General features: G+C 55.9%; 1 protein-coding gene across 2 annotated transcripts; it reads left to right on the top strand.

Moving 5' to 3' along the window:
- The first annotated feature begins 3,917 nt into the window (after positions 1-3,917).
- Positions 3,918-14,663, top strand: Chga (chromogranin A). Of its 2 annotated transcripts, XM_004635155.2 has the most exons (8): positions 3,918-3,987; positions 4,719-4,765; positions 6,985-7,078; positions 7,874-7,942; positions 10,212-10,310; positions 11,206-11,661; positions 12,311-12,768; positions 14,327-14,663. In XM_004635155.2, exons 1-8 carry the CDS (start codon positions 3,942-3,944, stop codon positions 14,408-14,410), a joined length of 1,353 nt encoding a protein of 450 aa, XP_004635212.1. In that variant the 5' UTR covers positions 3,918-3,941; the 3' UTR covers positions 14,411-14,663. The 2 variants fall into 2 exon arrangements, with proteins under 2 accessions (XP_004635212.1, XP_012371041.1); XM_012515587.2 differs by lacking the exon at positions 11,206-11,661.
- The last annotated feature ends 1,862 nt before the right edge of the window (positions 14,664-16,525 follow it).

The following is a 16,525-nucleotide window of genomic DNA, read 5'->3' as shown; positions in this document are numbered from 1 at the left end:
GGTATCCAAAGAGCCACCCTCTAACTTAACCCAAAGGACAATCAAGTCCTAGCTCCAGGGAGACAGCAGAAATCTGTCAGGGTCTGAGAAGAGGAGAGGCCAGAAGAGCAGGGCACAGCTGCAGGACCCAGGCCCGTTGAGAGGGCGAGGAGCTGTCAGACCACCCACACCCAGACACAGGCCTGGCACCAGTCGGGCTCTCAGCCTAGGTTCTCTGAGACAAGAACTTAACTGACCAACTGTGGTTTATCAGGATTTCCTGGGAGAAGAGTGTGTTGGGGCCATCAAGAAGAATCATGGGGAAAGGAAAGAGGGTCTGGACAAGGTACACGCCATCAAGGCAGACTCCACCGTGGCAAACAACTTAATCCCATGGGGAAGCACTGGGAAATGAGACGAAGAAAACCTACCTTAAAATTACCCCATCCAGCAGCAGGGAAGCTGGGGCACCACGGGCTCCCTGGGGTGGGGGTGGCAGGTGAGAACTCTCTGTAGCTCTCTTCGTTTCCATAAAAAGCCTTTGGATTCCAAGGGTAGGCCGTGGTAGTGGGAGCTTGGTCAAGAGTCCTGCAGGACCAAGGGAGCGCAGCAGGTCCTGGCTGCATCTGCCGCATGAGTTGGACTCAGGCGTGGCTTGTGGGAAGCAGCCAGGAGTCTGCGGTTCTCCACAGGGATGCTCAGGGCGGCTCTGGGTCTCACTTGGTATCAGCATTCTGACCAGGGCTGGTGAGGGGACATCAGCAAGAACCACCTCTAGGGTCCCAGGTGACCACTTGGCAGGCTCTGCTGTCCCTCTCCCTTTGTTGGGTGTGGTGCCCAGAGAGCTCCCAGACACACCAGGGGTGGATGGTATCTGCCCCATGGAGGGGCACGGACACCAGTCCTGCTCTCTCCTGCCCTGCATACCAGGAGGCAGAACCTTCCTCTGCTCAATAGAAACAGCGATTCTTTTTATTATGGCAAAATGATAAAATTGACCACCCTAACTGTGTTTAAATGTTCAGAGGCATTGCATGCATTCATGATTTTTGTCTGTCACACCATCCTTCTTCAAAACTGTCTCATTGTCCTAGTGTTTGTCGTGCTGGGTGTGGAGGTGCATTCATGTGATCTTAGCACTCTTCTGGCTGAGGCAGGAGGATCAACATGAATTTGAGGCCAGCCTCAGCTACAAAGTTCAAGGCCAGCCTGGACTACACAGAGGGACCCTGACTCAAAACAAAAACAACAACAAAAAAAAACCCTCCTCTGTCTCCATGAAACCCTAATTCATTTCTTTTCCCACCCTCATCCTTAGCAGCCGCCGTTCAATCGTCCCTTTCTGTGAATCCTCACTAGAGACTGATTTTTGCCAAGTGTCCCAGTGTGCTTCTTACTGTCCAGATCTGCCACATCTCCTGGGGGTGGGGGTGGGGGGAAAGGGGGCGACAGGAGCACTTTGGCTACTGGTCTTATATGTCTCGCATTCATTTCTGAAATAACTGGAAATGCTTCAGACCTTTGTGTATATGATCATTCTTTATAACGCCAAAACAGAACACCCTGTACCTAGCCTCAAATTAAACAACTGTGGCACACAAAGAAATTGCAGCGGATGACGACACACGCAACACAGGTAAATATTTATGATCTGACGCTCAGGCTGGAACAGTCACAAGCTTGCACACGTTCACGGTAACCCACAGCATGAGGCCACTTATTCTTCCTCTAACCTCAAATACAGAACTGCTTCAGCACAGACAAGAGAAAAACTACTGATGCTTGTCTCCAGGTGGTGCGGATGCTGGTGATGTTCCTCTCTAGGGTTTTTGAGACAAATCACTTGCGACTCTTCTGCTGTGTTTTTCGGGTCCCTTATGCCTAACCCCCTGCTATGCCTTCAGCATTGCAGACCCAGTCCCGCTCTGGGCGTTTGTCCTGGCTGTCCCCCCTCCAGGAGCGCTCTTCTAGCTGCACTCCGGCTCCCTCCCTTGTCAACATCAACTGTCACTTCTTCAGTGAGACCTTCTCAGATCCACTCTAATTAAATATAACCCTGCTCCTCCCCAGTCGGGCCATCTCCTTCCTTACTTTATTTGTCTCTATAGTGCTCTCACTCCCTGACATACTGTACTTTATTTTTATTCATTTTTTATGTATTTAGTACAGGGTCTACAGGTTTTCACTACACAGATCAGACTCGTAGTGACCCACCGGTTTTCAGCCTCCCAAGTGCTGTGATTACAGGCACACGCCACCACGCCCAGTCTCAATCGCCTCCCAGTGCTACCCAGGGGTGGGCCTGGCATGGCTTGTGGTGCTGGGGATCAAACCCCAGTCCCTGCACTCTACCTACACAGGTGTGTTATTCCACTGAGCTATCTGGAAATATTCATTTATTTATTTATTGTGGTACTGGGGATTGAGCCCAGGAAGTGCTGAGATATATTCCAGCATTATTATTGTTGTTGTTGTTATTATTATTATTATTATTATTATTTGTAGGCAGGGTCTTACTAAGTCGCTCGGCTGGCCTCAAACTTGCTATCTTCCTGCCTCAGCCTCCCAAGTTGCTGGAATCACAAGTTGTTCGTTGCTGCACCCTTAAGCATCTGGAACAGCTGAGCGCTGTGCTAAGATGTTTGTTATGAGCACATGGAGGTGCTTAGCAAGTTTTTAAGTGAACAAATGCATACATGGGGTAATTTCAACACAGTTTTTCTTGTCTAGGGGCAAGAATGGTCAGGAAGTGAGAAAAGACAGCAATGCACAGAGGGCCAGGAAGGAGGGGCTGTGGAGGATGCCAGTCACTGCCACACTGTCACCAGATACCTCTGACCAGGGGGTTTCCTATACGACCCCAGGGTGAATGCAGGACCATGGTCAGAGCATGGAGTGAACCCCCCCTCTACCCCAGGAAACCATCTCCATACCAAAGACCCAGACTTTGGAGACGCTCAAGAGGAAGTCAGGCTAAAACAGCAAAGGCTGCCGGGGGCAAGAGGGTGACCCTAGGGCTGGACTGTGGCTGACGAGTGGATGCCCCAGGACTTATTCTGGCTTGATATTAAGAGGTGTCCAACCGAGGCTGAGCAGCACGGTGAAAGTGTAGCTGAGCAGTCAGGGTCCAGAGTCCACACACCCAAGGGCTCAACCTCGGAGGTGCCTCAGCCATCTATGAGTTGCCCGACTCTGTTCCAGAGTGCTCAGCTTTGGGCACTGGTAATGCAATGATGGCTCAAGAGATAAACTGTGAAGGCACAAAACTGAGTTGCCAGAGAGGGGTGCCCGGCGTGGACGGGACCACGAGTCACTCCAAGACCTCCGAGGTATTTCGAGGTGCCCTGAATGGAGAATGTCTCCAGTGCACCCCAAGTAGAAGGAAGCTGGGAAGGAAGGAAGGAAGGAAGGAAGGAAGGAAGGAAGGAAGGAAGGAAGGAAGGAAGGAAGGAAGGAAGCTGGCCCCGTGCACAAAGAGGGATCTCGGTGCAACGTGGAAAAACGCAAGGCCCAGGGGTAGGGAGCGACTTGCCCACCAACACGCGGTAAATTGGTCGAACCGTTGGTGGGTGGAGGATCAGCTGAGGCCCCTGTGCCTGCAAGCCAGACACTCTTCGCTGTCAGTGCCACCAGCTGAGAGCGGCGGGGCCGGAGGGTGCTAGAGGTGAGGCTGGAGGTGGAGCGAATTGGGGCCGGACCCTGGGGGTGGGGAAAAAGGGCAGGGGGCGGCCCAGTGACGTCATTTCCGGGGTCGGGGGTATATAAGCAGGGCACACTGGCGCTGCTGCCAATACTACCGCAGTACTCCGGCTCGGCGCGTAATGGCTCGCGGGCAGACCGACGGAGCCGCGGACGCTCGCCCGCCAAGACGCTGCGCCCCTGGCCGCCGCTGGTCCAGCAGCCTCTCGCCTGGTGCCGTGCGGGTCCCCAAGCCACAAGCTGCTCCACGCCCCGATTTCGCCATGCGCTCCGGCGCTGTCCTGGCGTTCCTGCTGTGCGCCGGGCAAGGTGAGCGGGCCGGGGGCTTAGCCGAGAGGGTCCCCGGGTGCTCCACGAACCCGAGGTCCACGCGTCCCCCTAGCGCGGCGAGAGTTCAGCACCGCGGACAGCGCCACCTCCACTTGTCCCGCACTGTGGCCTCTGCCCAGGCCCCGCGGGACACACCGACCGGACTCCCAGCCGCGTGGGATGTGGGCTGCCTCGTGCCCCCACCCCTAGTCCTGGCTCAGCGTCTCGGCTGCATCGGGGCCAGCGCCGGCTTCGCCCCGCGGGCGGCCAAGGTCATTGGGGAAGGAGGAGGACCACCACCGCTTTCCTTTCACCCCTCTCCCTGTCCCATCTTTCTACCCTCTGATGCTCCGTACCGTTGCGTAGCATCTCTCCGCAGCTCCTTACCCTGACCTCTGGGGTCTCCCTCTCCATGCTGCCATACCCACCCCAGCCCTGCTGCACCGCTGGCCTTGTTTTCCTAGCACTTGCCTCCAGCACGCGCACGTCCCTCCCTCCTGCCTGGAGCTTCCCCAGGGGGAGGGTTAAGGCCTTTCAGCGCAGCCTCTGGGGGTTACCCCCTGGGGGCAGCACCAGAGGAAGAGAAACAGAATCAGCCCTGGCCGCTCCAGTGGATGGGGACAGTTGTGAGGGGCAGCATTGAATAAAATGGGTCCCGTGAACCCCGTCAGGAAGGCCTGGGCTCCTCTCAGTACAAAAGAGTGACCCCTGGTGCTCTGTTTTCTTCGCAGTCATTGCCCTCCCTGTGAACAGCCCTATGACTAAAGGGGACACCGAGGTAAGTGTGCACTGGGGATGCCCTGGGATGGGGGAGGAGGCACCAGTGGTGGACACCTCACAGCCAGTTCTTGGGCAGCTGCAGGAGTGAGCCTGGCACAAAGCCAAGAGCCAGCACTGCGGCTGCTGAGCCCAGGGACAGCTTGCAAAAGAAGATATCAAACATTGCTTGCTTGTCTGCTGTCCCGCTGTGGGGACTTCCCCAGCTCTCTCTGTGTGCAACCCAAAGGGGCCTGTGTGCTCCCCGCTGAGTCCAGGTGCCAGGTCTACTGTGCAGAACACTCCAAGTCCAGGAGGCCTGCTGTGGTGGGTGGTAGCGGCTTCCTGTGGTCATGGCTGTTCACAGACCTGCCTGGCTCTGGCCTCCCCCTTTGCTTTACTGTTCCCCCTTTAGATCTGGTAGTGACACCTGCACCCAGAAGGCCTTCAAACACCAGCTTTCCCAGAGGGTCACGGTGAAAACATTCTTCATTATGTCTTCTTCACCCAGAATTCTTGCTAGTGAGGGGCTGCTGGTGGGGGTCACCGTGGAAAGGGCCTTAATAAGGGACACTAGTGTGGAGATGGGGATGGTCCCCTGGCAGTAAGGAACACTGCACCCCAGATATACTTGGAATTTGTCCCTATCTGAGCCATGTCTCCAGGCCTTTCCTAGGCCTGGTACTCACACATATCTCCACTTGAGTCACAAATGTCCACTCCTCGTTTTCTAGGTGCTGTTCTACTAGAGGTTATGGTTTATTCCATAAGCATCAACACAGTTTCAGCCTGTTTGCTTTATTGCATTTCCTATTGTTGTACATAGGCCAGAATTTAAACCGCTACCACCCATTCTAGCTATGCAACTTCAGGAACATTCAGCTCCTCTGAGCCTGCTCTTTCCTCCTTTTCCCTTGAAGGAGGGGAGAAGAGTAGGAGCCACGGATGTGAGGTGCTTGGCACACTGCAAGTCCCACTCTTCTCAGAGCTGTCCTTCTTGACCTCTCAGCCCCCTGGACTCCCTATCTAATTCCTGCCTCAGAGAATGTGTCCTCACAGACTGGTGGCTATCTGGTATGCCCAGTACCAGGTCTGAGATTACAGGGAGTCCAGGGTACAGGCTTCTGGGCACCGCTTGCCAGGGCCACATGTGATCGACTGTGGATGCCATATTATGCTCAGCAGTCCAGAGGCACCAGAGCAGCCAGGTCAGACCTGAATGTTCTGTTGGAGGCTGCGACTGCACACCCTGGCACGTTTGCCAGTTTGCTATCCTGGATCTGCGGACTGGTTGCCTTGGCATCCTGGAGGCACAGCCTCCCCACCCACCAGCATTGCCAGGCACATGTCTGACACCTCCCCTCTCTACTCAGATCTAGGCTGTTGGTGCAGGTCTGAAGCTGTGAAGCCCTCCTTGGGCTTGTGTGGAGCTTCACACTGTGTAGTGTTTGCCCACCTGTGCCTCATTTTCCTGGGTGGGCAGTGGGAAGGTACTCCAGTCCCATTTGACACATGAGGACCCTGAGGCTCTGAGGGTAAGTCACTTTCCCCAGGTCACACTACTAGGAAATCACACTTACGTTGGCATGCTCACCAGAGGTCAGCCATTGAACGGGTGCCTAGTTATTCACAGCAGCTTGCCAGACCCTGGAGCAGACTTGCAGAGAAATGGCTGCTGCCGGCCTGGGATGGGCACCCAGGTGTAGCCAGTGTGTGTCCCTTACCCAGCCAGGAGACTCATCCCATGGAAAACTGGAGAGCCAGACCATGAGCCTATCACTACCTGCATGTGACAGCGCTGTAGGTGCTGGGAGACAATCATCCAGGTGTCCAGAAATAAGATGGAGCCAGGGAAGGCCTTTGCTGTCTTCTGGGCAGCCCTGGGGTGCTGACCCTGAACCATCTGCAAGGCCGCAGCACTTTGCAAGACGTCCTGCTAATCCCCAGATTTCCTCCTCCTTGGAGAAATGACCTTGGGATGAGGACATAGCAGTACCCCTGCATAGCCCACCCTCACTGTGATCTCCCCTAGAGGGGCACCTGCTGGCCCGGCCATGTGATCAGGATACCTGGCACATGGTAAGTGGCACACAGAGGTTTTCTGTCGCTGCTGATACGTTTGGGCTAAGAAGGCAAATGGGACTCCTGAGCCAGGCACCCACGCACTCCTGGAAACCAAAGCAGATGCCCCTCTGTTCTCCTGCCCAGACCAGTCCAAGCCCTTCCTCCGCTGTCTTCCAGGTGATGAAGTGCATTGTGGAAGTCATTTCTGACTCGCTGTCCAAACCCAGCCCCATGCCGGTCAGCCAGGAGTGCTTGGAGATCCTCCAGGGAGGTACGAGTCCAAGACTAGGGCCAGGAGGCGAGGACCGGGTGTGCGACTTTAGATGGAATCAATCATTGAAGTCACTAGTTGCTGGCTGAGAGCTTACCTAGGCCAGCACTGAACTGGGCTCTGAAGGAGACTGGTACTGAGGAGTCACAGTTCCTATGCTCCCAGAGCTGTGGACCATAAAACAAATACACTGAGCTGGAAGTCTAAGCAGAATAAAGCCAGGGCTGGAAGAGCCAGCCACCAGACCCTAAGCTCCTGTGGTCTGGATCTTGTGTGCTATCTTGCCAGGGTCAGCATGCATACCCTGTGGATCTGTAATGAGTGTGTGTGTGTGTGTGTGTGTGAGAGAGAGAGAGAGAGAGAGAGAGAGAGAGAGAGAGAGAGAGGTGTAAAGAGCAAATATTTCCAAGCTGACAGTCGAGTCCTGGCCAGCTGCTGGGTAGAGCCAGTCCCATCTGGGTTGCAAAGCAGTACTGGTAATGCACAGGGGGCAAGTGAAGAAAGGGTCCTCCAGACAGAGCAGACGGCACAGGCACCGTCACAGTGGGGGGGAATGAGCTTAGAGACCCCTCCTCCTCAGGGCTGCCCCCTGGCTGCAGTCTGGGTGAGGGGACAGTGGCCAGCCTCGCTGATGCAGAAGCTCATTTCCAGTGTTATCTCAAGACCCCATCTTCCTGCCACCACCATGGCTCTGGGCTTCCAGAACAAATTCCCTGTGCTCAGCTGGAAACATTGATGGTAATCTCTCCCAGCTGCTCTCTGGAATCCACCCGTAACTCTGCTCCTCCCTCGTAGATGAGCGGATCCTTTCCATCCTGCGACACCAGAACTTGCTGAGGGAGCTCCAAGATCTGGCCCTCCAAGGTAGTTCCCAGCCACTGCGCATGATTATGGGTGCATTCCAGTAACCGAGTCAGAAACTCAGGGTGGAAGGTTGAACAAGGTCCTCTGGGACAGCTGGTTATTTCTTTTTGGTTACAGAGCACAAAGGTGAGTCCTCTGGGCCACCCGGCCAATCGACTACTGATATCATTAGAGAGATCCAGGGCCAGAGTTGAGTTTCTAGTCCAAGGTCACACAGTATAGGGGTGTTGTCAAAACCAGATGCAGCTTTCCTAATACTGAATGGCCTCTGGAGATGAGCCATTTGTGAAGGGTACTTTCAGGTCTAGAATGTGGAAAGGATTCCTTTCTTCTGTAAGCTGAGAAGCAAATTGATCACAAGAGAGGAGGGGCCCTTTTACCTGTGAGTGTCTGCTGAAGGGGTAATGGGGAAGGGAGGGTCTTACCTGCCATAAAACACAGATCAGACTTGCATTATGTGCTTCAGGGTGATCCATTCAGAAAGCCCACAGACACTACTGAGAATGGAGTGACCACGAGGTGGTGAGCCCCCTGTCCCTGAGAGAGTATTCAAGCAGAGCCTGGACAGGCTGCTGGGATGGAGAGCTAGGCTAGTGTCATCCCACAGAGCCACCACTCTCCCAGATCCTTCCAGGATTGCTGGAAGGCACAGCACAGCCCTGGCTCATTGAACAACCTGAGTGGTGGCCCTGTCTGTCCCTAACCGATTCCCTGAGGGGAGTGGCCATTTCAACGATTGCAGGACCACTGCTGCTTTGTGTGTGAGTCTGGTGCCTGCTTCCGACCCAAAGGAAGACCCACGCTTAGGGCTGGTCTAGGTCCTGGGGGTTGGGATGCGGGCAGTTCTGGCCCAGGAAGCCCCCACTCTGGACCCTGTAGGGCTGGGCTGTGTGTGAGAATGGGAGAAATCTAGTGGAGAGGGAGTAGATGTTCCCCCTCCCCCATGGAGGATGCCTTGCCCCAGTTATCAAGCCCCACCTGTGTGGTTGTCACAAACACAAAACAGGATCCTGGCCCATAGTATGGCTGCTAGTATCTACTGTGAATTTTGTCATCACCAACCCTGGGTTTGGGTTGTTTTAAACTAAGCATTCAATACCTTATTACACTATGATAATCTTTTTGAGACAGGCTCTTGCCCTGTAATTCTGGCTGACCTTGAACTCACTATGTAGCCCAGGCCGGCATCAAACTTATGGTGATCCTCTTGCCTCCACCTCCTGACTGTTGGGACTCCAAGTGTGTAATACCACGCCCAGCTCTATACTATGATAATTTAAAAATTAGGCGTTGGAGGGCCAGCCAGATAGCTCAGCAGACTAAGGCTCCTGCTTAGGCAGACAGCAGTGGCTGGGGTTTGATACCCGGCATTCTGTGCTGGCCCCGCCCCCGGGGCATGCTGAGGCAGCAATTGAGATTGGGCATGGTGGTACAAGCCTGTAATCCCAGTGCTTGGGAGGCTGAAAACAAGAGAATCACTATGAGTCCGATCTAAGTAGTGAGACCCTGTCCTAAATACATTAAAAAAATAAAATATAAAAATTAGGCATTGGAAAGGTAGCTTACATTTAATAACTAAATATCATATCAAGGAAGACCACCGGAGGCAATGTGCCTGGAAGCATCTGCACACACGCGTGTACGTATACGTGTATCTCCGGTACACGCCGCATACTGTGCACAAGTACGGGGCTGTTTCCATCATATGAGTACTGTGCATATCTTCAGCTTTCAGCCTCCCAACTCTGTCATGGGCCCTGCAAGCCTGGATACACCTGCCTCTATCATAGTCCCTACCTGCGTCAACACTGATTAGAGAGGAACATCGGATCCTGGGGAGCCTGTGTTGCCCCGGGTCCCCAAGCTATGTAATGGCTAGGTGAGGACTACAGTCCACATCTGTCTCAGGCCAGGGCTGGCCCACAGCCTCCCCCAAATCCGCATCACCAGCTGCAGAGCCAGCTGGAAAGAGCCAGCATCCAGGAGCAAGCACAGGTGGGGAACAGTCAGATGAGGCAGCAGCATCTTGGGATGATGCAGACAGGGGTGCCCGAGGGTCACAGCAGCAGGTGACGGCCCTGGGCTCAGGTGCAGCTGCAGGGATTGGCCTGAACTCCTGATGGGCCTGGGTCCCTTGGTGTCTCACTGGGCAGGCCTGACAGGATGCACCTGGCTTGTACAGTCCACTGGGGACTGGGCCCTTCTGTCCACCAGGCAGGGGTGATGGCTTGGACCAAGTGGACTTCTTCCTCCTCCTCCTCCCCACCAGGGACCAAGGAGAGAGCACAGCAGCAGAGGAAGCACAGCAGCTTCGAGGAAGAGCTCTCAGAGGTGGTGGGGACCCGCAGCGACAAGGCCGGACAGGAAGGTCAGTGGCCCTCAGCTGGCTGGAAGTGGGAGGGGAGTTGGTAAAGCCCAGAGCATCTCCTTTAAGTCCTGAATGGTGGCACATGAGGAAACTGAGGCCAAGAGAGATTAAGTCTCTTGCCCCAGGTAAGCACCACCACAAGGATTTGAATCTGGGTCCTGCCTGCCCACCCCAGGGCTGGCGTTGTAGGGCAGAAAGTCTCCCTCTGGCCCAGCAGGTGGCAGCGCCCACCCCGGGTCCACCTGAGGCCCTCCTCAGAGCTCCTACAGAGCTTTGTCGCACCTTAGAATGGCGAAGCTGGAGGAGCAAGTGCAGAACCTCAGTAACCAGGTCATCATTCTGGAAACCAGAGTTCTCAGGAGTCACAGAGGTCGTGGCTCAGGCACTGTGATGCCCTGTCACACAGCCACCCTCCAGGATGAGCCATAAAGTAAGGCAAACCACAAGCTTAAGCAGGTTTCTCAGAGCTGGGTCACAGTGGCACTGCAGTGTGGCAGCGTGGCTGGCTGTCCACACGCTGGCCCAGCTGTCACCCTGTGCCCACTTGGGGCGCTACCTGGCTGGACGATCTTCCCAAAGTCACAGAACAGTTCAGCTCATGTCCAAAGGTGTAGCTCAGATTGCAGTCCTCTGGGGTTATTTTCCAGGTCTGCTGATTTGGGGGATTGGTTTTTACTTTTTAAATCACACCTGTTTTAAGAGGCAGACTTAAAGAGACGCCATCTGAGTGTGTATGGCGCAAGCCCAGCCACAGAAGGGGAACCTGAAGGCTTCTCTTGGGCTACACTTCCCAGCAGCCAAACCAGTTGATGACTCAGATCTGAAATTGGCCTCTGGGGAGGCCCTGCATGCAGCCTGGTCCTCGGGGCCTGACTTTGTCCTGCTGTTTCTGCAGAGGTGACAGAGGCAGTATCCCCCAGGGAGGCCACAGAACAAGGAGGGGATGCTGAGGAGGAGAAGAGCAGCAAAGCCACAGAAGCTGGGCCCCGGGCCTTCCCAGAACCTGGCCAGGGGTCCATGATCTCAGGCAGCAAGCAGACCCTCAGTGAGGAAGAGGGGAAGGGGACGTCGGCACTCAGCACCCCCTCACCGGCCAGCCTCCCCAGCGAGAAACATCCAGACCTGCAGCCTGTGGGGGACACTGAGAGCCCTGCGCAGGTTCTAGAGGACAGTGAGGAGGGCCTGGGCACAGAGCAAGGGCGGCCGGCAAAGAGAGAAGAAGAGGATCAGGAGGAAGAGGACGAGGGGGAGGAGGAGACTGGAACGAAGGCTGTGCCTAGGGAGGAGGACCCCACTGCGGCACTGAACTCCCAGCAGGACCTCAGCAGCAAGGAGATCCAGAAGGGCGACAGTACGTGGGATGACAGGGACCTCTACCCACATGGCTGGGAGATGGGCAGGTGGAGGGGTCCTCATTCCTCATGCACACCATCTTCTCATGCCACCTTCATTGCCATCCAAAGGAAAAGGTATAATCTCCATTTTCCAGAAGGGGCCCACGAGACTCAGAGAAGCTAAGGAATTTGCCCAAGGTCGTAGAGCTCATGGATAGGGAAAGCTGAGATTCCAACCCTGGCTTGCCTGACCCCCAAGCTGTGTACCTCCCACTGTTGCCCACAGCCATCTCCAACCTGGGAGCCCAGAGGCTTTGCAGGATGGATGGCCGGTGGGCTCTGAGAACAGACAGAGTGTGGCAGGTAGGTGAAGGCCAATCCAGGACAGTGTCGGCTCCTCCAGGGCCCATCTGAGGGGCCCCTCCAGGCTGGGCCCAGGGCTCCAGAGGAGAGGGTCTAGAGGAAAAGATGGGCACTGGCTTCCCCACCCCTTTGAGCTGAGAGGGTCTTGCAAATATGGCAGCAAGATGGCTCCTTCCTCTGAGGGGTTCCTGTGGAGAGAGTAGGCTGCACTCTGAGACCCCATCTGTGGCCCCCGGGAGTGGCAGACCCTGGGAAAAATGGCAGCTTCTGCTTATTTCCTGCTCTTGTCACCACCTGCTCCAGGTCATTCTGAGGCCTTGGCTGTCAATGGAGCTGGGAAGACCGGGACTGAGGAGGCTCGGCCCCCCGAGGGGAAGGGGGAGCAGGAGCAGGAGGAGATGGCAGGGGCCCCTCGAGGCCCCTTCCGGGGCGGGAAGAGTGGGGAGCTGGAGCAGGAGGAGGAGCGGCTCTCCAGGGAGTGGGAGGACACCAAGCGCTGGAGCAAGATGGACCAGCTGGCCAAGGAGCTGGCAGCCGAGAAGCGGCTGGAGGGGGAGGACGAGGAGGATGACCCTGACCGCTCCATGAAGCTCTCATTCAGGACCCGGGCCTATGGCTTCCGGGGCTCTGGGCCACAGCTTCGTCAAGGCTGGAGGCCATCCTCCCGGGAGGACAGCGTCGAGGCTGGCCTGCCCCTCCCGGCCCGTGGCTTCCCTGAGGAGAAGAAGGAAGAGGAGGGCAGTGCCAACCGCAGAGCAGAGGTTGGTATGGGTGGGAGGCAGCCCTGGGCCAGGCTCCAGGAGTGTGGGCCCCACCCAGATATGAGGCCCTGGTCCCACTGAGGGATATGACAGGTCCAGCTGGCCCCAGGGTGTGCTGAATGGGTAGTGAGGGTAGACATCTGCCAGTGTATCTGGGTTCATCCTTGTCCTGGCAGTGTGACCTTGAGCAGGTCACTGCCTTCCTCTGAGCCTCATCAGTCACCCACTTAGGAAATGCGGGTAAGGAGTCCTTTCTGTTCACCTCATTATCACCATGACAACATGCATGAGCTCGAAGACCTGGCCCTGCCTGAGGTCCCTTGGACAGCTAAATGGGGTGGTACAGGGATACTGGACTACAGCCCCCAGGAGAAGTGGAGCCAGCTACGGTGGCACCTAGTTCAAGCCACAGGGCCAGACAGGAGTGGGAACTCTAGGGGGCCATCTTTGTCCACAGCCCTGATGCCCTAAAGCTGTTCTTTGCCCACTTAGAAGAGGTGGACCCTTCCCTGGACCCCAACCCTCTCTCCACGTCTGGGCCTGGGCTCTTGTTGGCAGCCTGAGAGGAAGAAGGCCCCTTCTTGGCTACTGGAGCTGGGAAAGGACATGTGTCCTTGTCCCCTGAGCCTAGGGGCACAGGCTACAGGGACAGCATCTGCGATCCCAGCAGGGGTTAGGCAGCCTTGAACACCCCTTCCCCACCCGCTGATGCCAGGGAGAATTTCCGTCTCGCTTCCCTTCTGCACAAGCAGAGGAAGCCCAAGGTGGCAGGTGGAGAAGTGGGAACCCTAGCATCTCATGGACAAAATGAAGCAGGGGCCTCCTCCTCCCAGTACAAGGGTCTTGGAGACACTAGCTCCACAGACCTCACAAAGGCTGTGCCTAAACCAGGGGCTCAAGTGTTCCAAGGCAGCTCCAAATCAGTGGGGACCTCAGGAAGACAGCCCCCATAGGTCAAGGCCAGGGAGGTGGCCACTCAGAGCTCCACCCCTGAGGCTGAAGGTACACTCTTGCAGTGCCCAAGCTTGCAGGGCCTGGATGCTCTGTAACACTGGGTCATGGAGCAGGGCTCAGAGGGGAACCCTTGCTTCCCTAAACCACACCGGCAGCCAGAACTTGGGGTCCCCCTAAGATCTGGACCAAGGACAAAGGCAGGCGCAGCTATAGGCAGGTGGGTGTAGGCTGTTACAGCACCCAGCCTATGACAGTCTCCTGGCACCCTCCAGAGGGAGACTGAAGTGTAGATCCAACCCAGGCCTGGGTGACCAGGGCAGCCACTGCTCCCCCGCCAGCGTGTGTTGCCAGTTGGCTAAATGGACCAGACGCATTTCTCACATGCCCTGAGGTCACCAGGGGCAGCTCTCTCCACTGTCTTGTGCATTACAACCCTCAGAGCAGCCCAACAGGGTGATGTCATTGTCCCCATGAAACAGATGAGGCTCCTGAGTCTCACAGGCAAAGCCACACACCTAACCAGGAACCTTGCCGATGTGGGTCACTGACCCTGGTGCTGCTGACAAAGCCCAGCCCCAGAGTGACCCTTAATGTTCTATCTTAGGACCAGGAGCTGGAGAGCCTGTCAGCCATCGAGGCAGAACTGGAGAAGGTGGCCCACCAGTTGCAGGCACTGCGGAGAGGCTGAGGCACCATGTGAGGGGTGGCCAGGGCTCCAAGTCACCCCATGGCTCTGGTTCTGCTGTCCCCTCTGTAGGACCAGGCCAGACAGGCCGGCCGCTGCTTCCAGTAGGCAGGTGTCCTCCAGGTCACCCTATCACCCCACATTCCTGTCCTCTGCTCTTATCCTGCCCTGGAGCACCAAATGCAGGGCAGCCCCCTAAATTTCAACGTGGATTATTCCTCTGTGAGCACAGGCAGCATTCTAGAAGTTCCCCAACACCTTTACACCCTCTGGGCACAATTGCAATAACGTCTGACCTCTCAGTGAAAGCTGAGAACTCCTGACTCTAATATATTCTGTATAAAATTTATCTAGGGAAAAATAAATCTGCTCTGGCCTCTTTCCTTTTTGGATTTTTTTCCTCTCTCACCTCTGAGTGGGGTGGGATGTACTGGATGTTGGCAGAGGGACTTGGATTCAGTCTGCATCGGTAACTCCTTTCTGGGGTACTTCCTGTCTGTGGGGTTATGAGCAAGTAGCTTAGCCCCTGTGAGCCTGTTTCCTCATCTATAAGATGGGGGTAAAAAAAAATGGGGGTGCTCACCTGCCCATAAGGGTGTGTGTATGGTGCAAGTGACACACACACAGGTGAGGCCAGGTTGGGACCTGATTCTGAGATTACCTGACCCCAACGGGCTGCGACCCGTTGTCACCTGTGGGGCTGGCCAGAGGCCCTGATGGCCACAGGCTGCAGAGCAGCTGTGAACTTCCTGATGCGTGCTCTGGGCTGCACCAGCCCAGCCTGTCTCCGCCAGGCCCTGGTCATGTGCACAGACCCATGGGGAGACTGAAGGTTTCTACGTGTGAAGGTTCACTAGAACACAGCCGCTCTCAAGTCGCAGGCAAAAGTGGGGTCTGTGCCAGGTCATGCAATCAGCACAGGCCAGGCTGGGGGTTGGCTGCACCCCGTGTGTTGACGGCGAGCAGTGCCAACCATTCACACTTGGGCTTTGGGCCTCACAGGCCTGAGCATGGAGCAATGACTAGGACAAGCGCTGGTTTTGGGAAACTCACTGCTCAGTGTGACAGCTGGACTTCCACTGCCGAAACCACCTGCAGGCACACTCAGTGGCGGGGAGCACAGCCCTAGCCCCCCTGGGGGGGGAGCCCAGGTCCCTACAGGAGGAGGAGTAGAGGCTCTGCTGGCTGCTTTGACCGGGGATCTGCGAGTCACCTGTTCAGGTGGCAGCTCAGGCCTCCAGTAAGATCAAACCAGTGAGGGTGGCTCTTCCAGGAAATGGTGAGAAGACTTCAGGGACAGGCATGGCCTTGGCAGGCACCTCTGTGATGCTCTCCTCATAGGACTGGAGGGCAAGGGCACTGAGGGCCCAGCTCAGAGCTCCACTGCTACCTGAGGAGCCCCAAGTGGATCCAAGTCCAAGGTACTGTTTGGGGTTTGGGCACCACCCCGAGGGCTCAAGCTCTGGCAAGTGGCTCTGAGCAGGTGGGGTTTGGGAGTAACATCCTGAATTCTGACCTCAGATTGAAGGTGGGGCCTTACCTCAACACTCGCTGGAGAGCTCAGGAGGCCGCCCTAGCTCTCACAGGGCCTCAGTTTCCTCACCAAGAGGATGTGGTAGCACTTCCTCCTCATGATTATGGTACGGATCAGAGGGGCTGGGCAGCACGGACCGAAAGCCCCGACTATGATGACACGAATCATTCTGGGGTTCCAGAAAGCCTGCTGCTGCCAGTCCCCAAAGCAGAGGCACGCCCTCTGAAGGGCTGTAGCTGTATGGTGTTTATTGCTTCACCTGTTCCTTAGAGACAGGTTCACACCCCACTGACCATGAGGGAATAGCAAACACAAGATGAGGTGTATTCCACCAGGCCCTGAAGATTCAAAACATCCTTAAACAGAGAGCTCAGGGACACCTTTTCCCCACCATCCATCCTAAGATGAGCCACCTGCACTGCAACTACATGGCGCAAACCCGCCAAGAGCAGAGGGGCACAAGCCATGATTTTGTATAAATATATGCCATGTACAAACCAGCTTAGATTCCAGTACAGCTGCCTGTGAGGCTAGCGATGAAGCAAACAGCCATCACCACAAAGCCCAGGTGGAGGGGTGGCACC

The sequence above is a fragment of the Octodon degus genome, unplaced genomic scaffold (assembly GCF_000260255.1).
Source record: "Octodon degus isolate 3935 unplaced genomic scaffold, OctDeg1.0 scaffold00070, whole genome shotgun sequence".
NCBI classification, from domain to species: domain Eukaryota; kingdom Metazoa; phylum Chordata; class Mammalia; order Rodentia; family Octodontidae; genus Octodon; species Octodon degus.
This window is presented reverse-complemented; position numbering and strand designations above follow the sequence as displayed.

What these genes read in the sequence shown, in the direction of transcription:
- Chga (XM_004635155.2), top strand. Translation starts at nt 3,942, where the DNA reads ATGCGCTCCGGCGCTGTCCTGGCGTTCCTGCTGTGCGCCGGGCAAG. An exon ending in TGACTAAAGGGGACACCGAG is followed by an intron (nt 4,766 to 6,984) that starts GTAAGTGTGCAC and finishes GCTGTCTTCCAG; the next exon opens with GTGATGAAGTGCATTGTGGA. An exon ending in CCAAGATCTGGCCCTCCAAG is followed by an intron (nt 7,943 to 10,211) that starts GTAGTTCCCAGC and finishes CCTCCCCACCAG; the next exon opens with GGACCAAGGAGAGAGCACAG.